The sequence below is a fragment of the Loxodonta africana genome, chromosome 8 (assembly GCF_030014295.1).
Source record: "Loxodonta africana isolate mLoxAfr1 chromosome 8, mLoxAfr1.hap2, whole genome shotgun sequence".
In the NCBI taxonomy this organism is placed as follows: Eukaryota; Metazoa; Chordata; class Mammalia; order Proboscidea; family Elephantidae; genus Loxodonta; species Loxodonta africana.
The window spans coordinates 115,449,876-115,462,407 of NC_087349.1; the positions used below are offsets into that span (position 1 = coordinate 115,449,876).

A 12,532-nucleotide genomic window follows, 5' to 3' on the forward strand; every position below is an offset into this window, starting at 1 on the left:
TAGTTTAGTTTTTTGGTTGTCTTGCTAGGGCTATTAGATATTTGAGAATTTCAAGAAAGTGAGGAATTATGCATCAGACATGAGCGAAAGGCTCCTTCTCCAGAGAGTCTATCCCATTGTCATTTCTCCTGTGACTATTAAAAAAAATAAAACAGCTGGTGTCGAATCTGTTCTGACTCATGGAGATCCCAAGTGTTACAGAGTAGAACCACTCCATAGGGTTTTCTTGGCTGTAATATTTGCATAAGCATGTCACCAGGCCTTTCTTTCATGGTGGCTCCGGATAGGTTCGAATTGCCAACCTCTATAGCTGGGCTTAAAAAGTTTCCCCAGGAGTGATGATTCCCAGGTTTAGACAGAGGCAGCAGAATGGTTCTCCACTTTTGGTGTGCACCAGAACCACCTGTAGGGTTTGTTAAATATACTAAAACATAGGTGGTGCACACACAGGGGAAGATTTAGTATGCCTGGAAAAAGGCCCAGGCATTTGCACATTTAGCAAACTTCACAGGAAAGTCTGATTCATTCCCAATTTTGAAAGCTACTGTTGTAATGCACAACTTCTGCCCCATTGCCAACCCTATATACCCTGCAAAAATAAAGTGTGCCTTTAAACTATATACAATACCCATTATTATACAGAAAAATATCCATTTCAACACATATGCCGAAACAGCAGAGCAATAAATAATCTGGCATATTTTGTTCCAAAGATCACTTCTGTCCCAAAAGTCTCCAAAACTACCAGAATCTAAATCTTAGATCCTATGTATAAACCCTAAGAAATAGATACGATTATTTTTGAAATGGCCATTTTATTTTCGGAATATTTATTACAAATTGCATTAACTATTTTTGATCCAAGATTCTATAGCAGAATCCTGATCAAAAGGGAGGCACAAAGCCATGACCCTAGATCTTCCGATGGAGGTAAAGTCTTACTACTATAAACTGTATTTCCACTACAAATCAAGGAAAATGTGCCTATGTGTCACTAAAAAAAAACATTGCCATCGATTCTGACTGATAGTGACCCTATAGAACAGCAAAGAACTGCCCCATAGAGTTTCCAAAGAGCACCTGGTGGATTTGAACTGCCAGCCTTTTGGTTAGCGGCTGTAGCACTTAACCACTACGCTACCAGGGTTTCCCTATGTGTCATACATTCTATTAAACAAATATTTATTGAGCACTTAGTATGAAACACTGTGTTAATATCTAAGTCAATATCTTAAGGTTTATAGCATGCCTATGCTAAAATTAGGTTTTGCTTATCTTCAGAGGATACTTTAGGAGTTTGAATTCTGAAAACTTACCTAGATATTGAAGCTATTGGTGACTTGAGTAAGTTATTCAGAAATAAAAAATAATTATCACTGATGATTTTCCAATCCATGTTTTCTTCATAACAAGGAGATTCCTCAGAGAAAGCTGAATAATGAAAGCATTTCATATATGTATTGCAAGTTGGATAAACAGACAAATCTAGTAACACAAAAAATTCTATGATAGTTCAGTGAATATGGTTGAAATTTTTAAAAAGGAAGATTTGAAATCCTTCTAATTTTACTTCTGCTTCAGGCAAGGTGAAGTAACAGGAACTGGGTTTACCCTCTCACTTGAAATAATTGAAAAATGGACAAAAAACATGAAATAATGATTTTCAAGACATTGAACATCAAGCAGTGAAGGATGGTGATCCCTGAGAGACAAAACAAACAAGGTAAGACTTCCAATTATCCCAGCTTACTGCCTTTTTTTTTTTTTTTTTTTTTTTACTGCCTTAAGAGAGTGTCCAGGTCACAGCACAGGAAGGAGGAACCTACAGATGTCCTGAGTTGAGGAGACACTGCTTAGAGTCTGGAAAGACCGAGGCAGCTTGAGGTCTCAGACCTAGCACTAGAAAGGAGAGAGCTCCACAAAGGGAGAACCACGGAGATGTGCAGAGTGCCTCTTTTGTGTATTCACCTGAGAACTGATCAACCTATGCTTGCAAGGAAACTACCTAAGACTGGGAAAAGAACTTCCCAAAAGAATAAGTGTCCCACAATCACACAGGGCCAGAAGCAACATTTATTTCTATTAGCCAGACTAGAAATTCTCATGATTCATTAGATATTGAATTGAGTATGCAGAATAGTCTTGCTGCAGTAGAGGGGAATATTTACAAGTAAAACGAGCACAGCTCTAGTCCTGCCTAACAAATATTAAAAGGAAGACATGAAGGATCAAACTATTTTCAAATCATTTAACTGTATCCCAAAATAAAGCCAAGAATATTTACAGGACTGCAAAGCTAACCAGAACAAAACAAGGTAAAATTCATAACTTCTGCCATTCAATCAAGAATTACCATGCATGCAAAGAGGTACGAAAATTTGACTCATAATTAGGAGAAAATTTATTCAATCAAAATTCACCCAAAGCTGACATAAAGGTTAGAATTAGCAAAGAACATAAAACATATTAAATGGGAATAGCATAATATCAATTTAGACTCATACTGACCCTACAGGACAGAGTAGAACTGCCCCACAGGGTTTCCAAGGAATGGCTTGTAGATTACAGCTGCCAACCCTTTGTTGAACAGCCGAGCTCTTAACCACCAAGGCTCCAAATGTCCCCAGAAGAAGGTAGAACGCTTCAAAATGAATTTGAAAAAAAAGAAAGAGCATAACTTCATGATACTATAAATGCACTCAAAATGTGAAGATATAAATAGGTTAAAAGTAAAAGGATGGAAAAAGACATCTTAACACTACTGAAAATGAAGCTGAAGTGACTATATTACTAATAAACAAAGTAGATTTCAGAGCAAAGAATATTATCAGGGACAAAGAAGTTTATTTCATAACATAAAGTTATCGATTAATCAAGAAAAAGACATAACAATTCTAAACGCTTATACACCTTGTAACAGAGTTTTAAAATACATGAAACAAAAACTGATAGAACTACAAAGAGAAATAGACAAATCCACAATTGTACTTGGAGATTTTAATACCCTTTTCTTAATATTTGAAAGAATAAGATGACAAAATATTTGAACATAAACAACTTCATTTGATTAATGTTTATAGAACATTCCATCCAACAAAAACACAACATATATTTTTCCCAAGTGGACATGGAATACTTACCAAGAGAGATCATATTTTGGGCCATAAAAGAAGTCTCAAGAAATTTAAAAAGATCAAAACCACACGTGGTATGTTTAATGACAAAGATTGAATTAAGTTAGAAATCAGTAACAGGCATATATCTGGAAAGTCCCAAATTATTTGGAAACTAAATTACATACTTCTAAATAACTCATGGATCAAAGAAGTCAGGAGGGAAATTAGAGAGTACTTTGAACTGAATGAAAATGAAAGCACAACATGCCAACGTAAGTGGGATACCACTAAAAAATTACTTAGAGGAGAAATGTATAGTACTAAATACCCATATAAGAAAGCAATTAAGATCTCAAAGACTTCAGCTTCCATGTTAGCAAACTAGAAATGAAGAATCAATTAAACCAAAAGTAAGTAGAAGAAAGAAAATAATAAAGATCAGAGTGAAAATTAAGGAAATAGAAATCAGAAAACAACACAGAAAATTAATAAAACCAAAGGCTGGTTCTTTGAAAAGATCAATAACATTTGATAAGTGTCTAGGCAGACTAATCAATAAAAAGACAGAAGACACAAAATACCAATATCAAGTCTGAGGGGGTGATATTACTACAGATTCTATAGATAGTAGCCCAGCGCAGTGCCATCTATAGATAGGAAGAGGATGATAAAGAAATTCTATGAAAAAAAAATTTTGTGATGAAATAGATAAATTCCTTAAAAGACACAAACTATGAAAGCTCACTCAAAATGAAATAGATAACATGAATAGTCCTACATCTAATAAAGAAACTGAATTTTAATTAATAAATCTTCCCACGAAGAAAACTAATGGCTCAGATGGCTTCACTGGTGAATTCTACCAAACATTCAAGGGAGAAATAATACAATTTAACACAAACTGTTTCAGAAAACTGAAAGGAAAGGCTACTTGACGGTTCATTTTATAGTCAAGATTACCCAGATACTAAAATAACACAAAGATATTACAAGGAAACTACAGACCATTATCCCTCATAGCATAGATGCAAAATGTTAGGCAAAATTTTAGCCAATTGAATTCAGCAACATATAAAGAGGTAAAATACATTGACCAAGTAGAGTTTATTCCAGGTAGCAATGTTGTCCTAACATTGACAAATCAATTAATGTGGTCTGTGCAATCAGCTCAATAGATGTAGAAATAGCATTTGACAAAGTCTGGCATTCATTCCTGATAAGAACTGCCAACAAACTAGTAATAGAAAGAAACGCACTCTACCTAGTTAAGGGCATCTAATAAAAACCTATAATTAACATGCTCAGTGGTGAAATACTGAGTCTTTCCCTGCTAGAATCAGAAATATGACTAGGATGACTTTTCTTACCAACTCTATTGAAAATTTTACTAGAAGTTATAGCCATTGTAACAAGGCAATCAAAATAGAAAAAGGCGTACAGATTTGAAAAGATGGCATGATCTTGTATTTAGAAATCCAGTGGAATTCACCAAAAAAAAAGCAAAACACTAAAACTAAAAGAGTTTACCAATTTTGCAGAATGCAAGATCAATATACAAAAATCAAATGTATGTTTATATACTAGTAACAAAGATTGAAATTTTTAAAAACAATACTATTTACAAAATAGCATAAAAACTATTGAATTCTTACGAGATAAATCTGGCAAAATGTCTGAAGGACATTCACAATGAAAACTACAATAAATTGCTAAGAGAAATTAAAAAGACATAAGTAAATGGAGAAATATACCATGTTTGTGGGTTGGAAGACTCAATGTGGTAAAGAAGTCAATTCTCCCCAAATTGATCTATAGATTCAAGGCAATCATGGTTAAAATCTCAGTTAACTTTTGAGAAATTTACAGATTCTAAAATTTATATGGGAATGCAAATGACCTAAAATAGCTAAAACAATTTTGAAAAAGGAACAAAGTTTAAGGCTAACACTACGTGACTTCAAGACTTACTATAAAGCTGTGGTAATCAAGACCATATATTTACACAAATTTTAGTGTAAAGATAGACAAGGAGATCACTGGAACATAATAAAGCTCAGAAAAAGATCCACACATATTTGGACAACTATTTTTTTTACAGAAATACAAAAGTAGTTTAATTGATAAAAGATAGTCTTCTCGACAAATTTTTTGAAGCAATTGGATATTTGTATGAAAAAAAGTAAACTTTAATATATACTTAGACCATACATATAAATTAACTAAAAATGGGTCATAGACCTAAATTTCAAACCTAAATCTATTAAACTTCTTGAAAAAAACATAGGAGAAAACATTTGTGACTGTGAGTTAGGTGAAGATTTCTTAGTTAAGATACCAAAACCATGATCCATTAAAAAAATTAAAAATATGATTTCATCAAAATTTTAAAATCTAAAAGAATTTTGACACTGTTAAGGAGAATGAAAAGACAAGCCACAGACTAAGAGGAACTATTGGCAAAGCCTAAACCTTATAAGAGACTTATACCCTGAATAAATAAGCATCTCTCAAATATAACCATAAGAAAACAAAGAATCCCATTTAATAAGTAGGAAAAATAACAGTAAATAGAGAAAAAATGATATGCAGATGGCCCCCATATGAAAATATATTCAACATTATTAATCACTAGGGAAATGCGAATTAAATCCATAATGAAATACCATTGCACACTCATTAAAATGGCTAAAACTGAAAAGCTGACCATGCCAGTGTCAATTGGTACTGAGGATGCGGAGCAATTGGGATTCTTATAGTATTCGGTGGGAATGTGAAATGCTACAACCACTTCTGAAAACAATTTGTCAGCTCCTTAAAAATTAAATATATTTATCAGACCACCTAACCATTTTACTCACTCCTAGAGAAACAAAACCAGAGCTTTTTTTGTGTGTGATGATATACACATACGCAAGATTTATCAAACTGTACACTTTAAATATGTGCAATTCATTGTATGTCAAATATATCTCAGTAAAGCTGTTGAAAAGGAAGAGAAAAATCCTTCTAATTTGAGATAAATTATTCAACCTCTCTAGCACCTATTTCATAAACAAAATTTCATTTTAAAAACTTGCACCCATTATACTTCAGTGAGTTTCCACTGAAATAGACTGGCTTATACGCATATAATTTTACAATAATTTTGGAGAATAAAAAGGCGAGAGTAATCTTGAAAATTAGCACAGGTATGTACAATTAACATCACACACACACACAAAAAAAGGCTAGCAAACTGCCACACCTTTCTCGCTTGAAGCAGCTCGTGGGTTTGAACTGCCTACCTTTCTGTTAGCATTCTAGTGCTTTAATCACTGCACCACCAGGGATCCTATTTAATCTACATAAGGACCTAGCACATCAATTCTATTCTACCAAGGAGAAAACTGATGAAATTCAGTTTGCCAAGTTGCTTGCCCAATAAAACCTGTGTCGGAAGCAATGTTTGTTCCCAAGTCCATCTGCCTCATGTCAAAATACCACATTGAGTCAATGTTTTGTCTATGGGATAAAACTGCATACAACAGATTTAAATAATTGTATTTTATCTTTATAATGTCCCTAGGTAGCACAAATGGCTAAGCACTCTCTGGGAACCAGAAGGTTGGAGGTTTGAGTCCACCCAGAGGTGCCTCGAAGAAAGGGCTGGTGGTCTACTTCTAAAAAATCAGCATTGGAGCACAGTTCTGCTCTGAAACACATGGGGGTCACCAAGAGTCAGAGTTAACACTGTGGCCAATTGTTTGGTTTTTTTGTTTGTTTGTGTTCCTATGATAAAATTACACTCCATAATTTTTTTTTTTTAATTCTACTGTAGATGAAGGTTTACAGAACAAACTACCTTCGCATTAAACAGTACACATATTGTTTTGTGACACTGGTTACCAACCCCAAGACATGTCAATAATCTCCCTTCTCAAACTCGAGTTCTCTATTACCAGCTTTTCCTGTCCCCCCGTCTTCTTGTCCTTGCCCCTGGGCTGGTGTGCTCCTTTAGTCTCATTTTGTTTTATGGGCCCGTCTAATCATTGGCTAAAGGGTGAACCTCAGGAGTGACTTCAATACTGAGCTAAAAGGGTGTCAGGAGCCCATACTCTCCAGGTTTCTCCAGCCTTTGTCAGGCCAGCAAGTCTCATCTTACTTTTTGAGTTAGAATTTTGTTCTACATTTTTCTCCAGCTCTGTCCAGAACCCTCTATTGTGATCCCTGTCAGAGCAGTTGGTGGTAGCAGCCAGGCACCATCTGATTATACTAGACTCAGTCTGGTAGAGGCTCTGGTAGTTGTGCTCCATTAGCCCTTTGGACTGAACTTTCTCTTGTGTCTTTAGTTCTCCTCATTCTCCCTTGCTCCCAATGGGCTGAGACCAGTGGAGTATCTTAGATGGCCACTCAAAACCTTTTTTTTTTTTTAAGATTTTATTTGTGCTTTAAGAGAAAGTTTATAAATCAAGTCAGTCTCTCACACAGAACTTGCTACATACTCCCAATTTCTCTCCCCTTAATGAGACAGCCCACTCCCTTCCTCCACTCTCTCTTTTCGTGTCCATTTTGCCAGCTTCCAACTGCCTCTGCCCTCTCCTGTCCCCTCCAGGCAGGAGATGCCAACATACTCTCATGTCCACCTGATCCAAGAAGCTCACTCCTCACCAGCATCCCTCTCCAACCCATTGTCCAGTCCAATCCCTGTCTGAAGAGTTGGCTTTGGGAATGGTTCCTGTCTAGGACCAACAAGAGGTCTGGGGGCCATGACCACCAGGGTCCTTCTAGCCTCAGTCTGACCATTAAGTCTGGTCTTTTTATGAGAATTTGGGGTCTGCACCCCACGGCTTTCCTGCTCCCTCAGGGGTTCTCTATAGTGTTCCCTCTCAGGGCAGTCATCCATTGTACCCAGGCAGCATCTAGTCTTCTGGTCTCAGGCTGATATAGTCTCTGGTTTATGTGGCCCTTTCTATCTCTTGGGCTCATAATTACCTCATGTCCTTGGTGTTCTTCATTCTTCTTTGATCCAGGTGGATTGAGACTAATTTGATGCATCTTAGATGGCTGCTTGCTACCATTTAAGACCCCAGACGCCACTCTCCAAAGTGGGATGCAGAATGTTTTCTTAATAGATTTTATTATGCCAATTGACTTAGATGTCCCCTGAAACCATGGTCCCCAAACCCCTGCCTTTGCTATGCTGGCCTTCAAAGCATTCAGCTTATTCAGGAAACTTCTTTCCTTTTGGTTTAGTCCAGTTGTGCTGACCTCCCCTGTATTGTGTGCTGTCTTTCCTGTCACCTGAAGTAGTTCTTATCTGCTAATTAGTGAATATCCCTCTTCCACTCTCCCCTCCTCCCCCCTCTCCTAACCATCAAAGAATATTTTCTTCTCTGTTTAAACTATTTCTCTATTTCTTATAATAGTGGTCTTATACAATATTTGCCCTTTTGCAACTGACTAATTTCACTCAGCATAATGCCTTCCAGGTTCTTCCACGTTATGAAATGTGTCAGAGATTCCTCACTTTTCTTTATCGATGCATAGTATTCCTTTGTGTGAATATACCGTAATTTCTTTATCCATTCAACCGTTGATGGGCACCTTGGTTGCTTCCATGTTTTTGCTATTGTAAACAGTGCTGCAGTGACCATGGGTGTGCATATACCTGTTTGTGTAAAGGCTCTTATTTCTCTAGGATATTTTCCAAGGAGTGGGATTGCTGGATCATATGGTAGTTCTATTTCTAGCTTTTTAAGGAAGTAACAAATCGATTTCCAAAGTGGTCGTACCATTGCACATTCCCACCAGCAGTATATAAGTGTTCCAGTCTCTCCACAACCTCTCTAACATTTATTGTTTTGTGTTTTTTGGACTAATGCCAGCCTTGTTGGAGTGAGATGGAATCTCGTAGTTTTGATCTGCATTTCTCTAATGGCTAACGATCGTGAGCATTTCGCTCATGTATCTGTTAGCTACCTGAACGCCTTGTTTAGTGAATTGTCTGTTCAAATCTTTTGCCCATTTTTAATTGGGTTGTCTTTTAGTAGGTCAGTTTTTGCAGTATCATGTAGATTTTAGAGATGGGGCACTGATAGGAAATGTCATAGCTAAAAACCTTTTGCCAGTATGTAGGTAATCCTTTTACTCTTTTGGTGGAGTCTTTAGATGAGCATAGGTGTTTCATTTTTAGGAGCTCCCAGTTATCTAGTTTCTCTTCTGGCATTTGTGCATTGTTAGTAATGTTTGCATACTGCTTATGCCATGTGTTAGGGCTTATAGCATTGTTCCTATTTTTTCTTCCATGATCTTTATTATTTTAGATTTTATATTTTGGCCTTTGATCCATTTTGAGTGTGTTTTTGTGAATGGTGTGAGGTACGGGTCTTGTTTCATTTTTTTGCAGATGAATATCCAGTTAGGCCTGCACTACTTGTTAAAAAGACTGTCTTTTTGCCATTTAACTGACTTTGGGCCTTTGTCAAATATCAGCTGTTCATACGTGGATGGATTTATGTCTGGATTCACAATTCTGTTCCATTGGTCTGTGTGCCTGTTGTTGTACCAGTACCAGGCTGTTTTGACTACTTTGGCTGTATAATATGTTCTAAAATCAGGTAGAGTGAGGCCTCCCACTTTGTTCTTCTTTTTCAGTAATGCTTTACTTATCCGGGGCCTCTTTCCCTTCCATATGAAGTTAGTGATTTGTTTCTCCATCTCATTAAAGAACGTCATTGGAATTTGGATCGGAATTGCATTAAATCTATAGCTCGCTTTTGGTACAATAGACATTTTTATAATGTTAAGTCTTCCTATCAATGAGCAGAGTATGTTGCTCCACTTATGTAGGTCTCTTTTGGTTTCTTGCAGAAGTATTTTGTAGTTTTCTTTGTATAAGTCTTTTACATCTCTGGTAAGATTTATTCCTAAGTATTTTATCTTCTTGGGGGCTACTGTAAATGGTATTGATTCAGCAATTTTTTCTTCGATGTTCTTTTTGTTGGTGTAGAGGAATCCAAGTGATTTTTGTATGTTTTTCTTCTATCCCGATACTCTGCTGAACTCTTCTATTAGATTCAGTAGTTTTCTGGAGGATTCTTTAGGGTTTTCTATGTATAAGACCAAGTCATCTGCAAATAGAGATACTTTTACTTCTTCCTTGCCAATCTGGATGCCCTTTATTTCTTTGTCTAGCCTAATTGCTCTGGCTAGGACCTCCAGCACAATGTTGAATAAGAGCGGTGATAAAGGGCATCCTTGTCTGGTTCCCGATCTCAAGGGGAATGCTTTCAGGCTCCCTCCATTTAGGATGATGTTGGCTACTGGCTTTGTATAAATGTCCGTTATTATGTTGAGGAATTTTCCTTCTATTCCTATTTTTCTGAGAGTTTTTATCATGAATGGGTGTTGGATTTTGTCAGATGCCTTTTCTGTATCAATTGATAAAATCTTCTGATTCTTGTCTTTTGTTTTATTTATATGATGGATTACATGAACCGTTTTTATAATGTTCAACCATCCCTGCATACCTGGTATGAATCCCGCTTGGTCATGGTGATTTTTTTTTTATATATATGTTGTTGAATTCTACTGGCAAAAAATTTTTTGAGGATTTTTGCATCTAGTTCATGAGGAAAATAGGTCTGTAATTTTCTTTTTCTGTGGTGTCTTTACCTGGTTTTGGTATCAGGGATGTGGTGGCATCATAGAAAGAGTTTTGGACTATTCCGTCCTTTTCTGTGCTCTGAAATACCTTCAGTAGTAGTGGTGTTAACTCTTCTCTGAATGTTTGGTAGAACTCTGCAGTGAAGCCATCCGGGCCAGGGCTTTTTTTTTTGTTGGGAGTTTTTCGATTACCTTTTCAATCTCTTCTTTTGTTGTGGGTCTATTTAGTTCTTCTACCTCTGGTCCTGTTAGTTTAGGAATGTGGTGTGTTTCTAGGAATTCATCCATTTCTTCTAGGTTTGCAAATTTGTTAGAGTACAATTTTTCATAGGAATCTGATATGATTCTTTTAATTTCAGTTGGCTCTGTTGTAATATCACCCATCTCATTTCTTGTTCGGGTTATTTGCTTCCTCTCCTGTTTTTCTTTTGTCACTTTGGCCAATGTTTTCTCAATTTTGTTGATTTTTTCCAAGAACCAGCTTTTGATATTGTTAATTCTTTCAATTGTTTTTCTGTTTTCTATTTCATTTACTTCTGCTCTAATTTTTATTATTTGTTTTCTTCTAGTGCCTGAGGGTTTCTTTTGCTGCTCTCTTTCTATTTGTTCAAGTTGTAGGGATAAGTCTTTGATTTTGGCCCTCTCTTCTTTTTGTGTGTGTGCATTTATTGATATAAATTGACCTCTGAGCACTACTTTCACTGTGTCCCAAAGGTTCTGATAGGAAGTGTTTTCATTTTTATTGCATTCAATGAATTTCTTTTTTCCATCCTTAATGTCTTCCATAATCCAGTCTTTTTTGAGCAGGGTATTGTTCAGTTTCCAAGTGTTTGATTTCTTTTCCCTGCTTCTTCTGTTATTGATTTATGGCCTTATGGTCAGAGAAGATGCTTTATAATATTTCAATGTTTTGGATTCTGCTAAGGCTTGCTTTATGCCCTAATATGTGGTCTATTCTAGAGAATGTTCCATGTGCACTAGAAAAGAAAGTCTACTTGGTTGCTGTTGGGTGGTATCATCTATATATGTCTATGAGGTCAAGTTGGTTTATTGTGGCATTTAGATCTTCCGTGTCTTTATTGAGCTTCTTTCTGGATGTCCTGTCCTTCACAGAAAGTGGTGTGTTGAAGTCTCCTACTATTATTGTGGAGCTGTCTATCTCACTTTTCAATTTTGATAGAGTTTGTTTTATGTATCTTGCAGCCCTGTCATTGGGTGCATAAATATTTAATATAGTTATATCTTCTTGGTATATTGTCCCTTTAATCATTATATAGTGTCCTTCCTTATTCCTTATGATGGATTTAGCTTTAAAGTCTATTTTGTCAGAAATTAATATTGCCACTCCTGCTTTTTTTTGATTGTTGTTTGTTTGATATACTTCTTTCCATCCTTTGAGTTTTAGTTTGTTTGTGTCTCTAAGTCTAAGATGTGTTTCTTTTAGGCAGCATATAGAAGGATCTTGTTTTTTAATTCATTCTGCCACTCTCTGTCTCTTTATTGGTGCATTTAGTCCATTTACATTCAGCGTAATTATGGATAGGTATGAATTTAGTGCTATCATTTTGATGCCTTTTTTTGTGTGTTGTTGACAGTTTCTTTTTCCCACTTAATTTTATGTGCTGAGTAGATTATCTTTATATATTGTCCTTTCCTCATATTCATTGTTGTTGATTTTGTTTCTGCTGAGTCTCTTTTTTCCTTGTATTTTATTTTGATGTGTAGGATAGTTTGTCTCCTTTGTGTTTACCTTATTATTTACCCCTATTTTT

General features: G+C 36.0%; 1 protein-coding gene across 1 annotated transcript in view; it reads right to left on the bottom strand.

Moving 5' to 3' along the window:
- The window catches only part of ABCA13 (ATP binding cassette subfamily A member 13), a 572,876-nt gene that overhangs the window by 449,019 nt on the left and 111,325 nt on the right, over positions 1 to 12,532 (bottom strand). Inside the window, 1 exon segment of the mRNA XM_064290236.1 lies at positions 1,317 to 1,431. Coding sequence (XP_064146306.1) covers positions 1,317 to 1,431 — 115 coding nt within the window.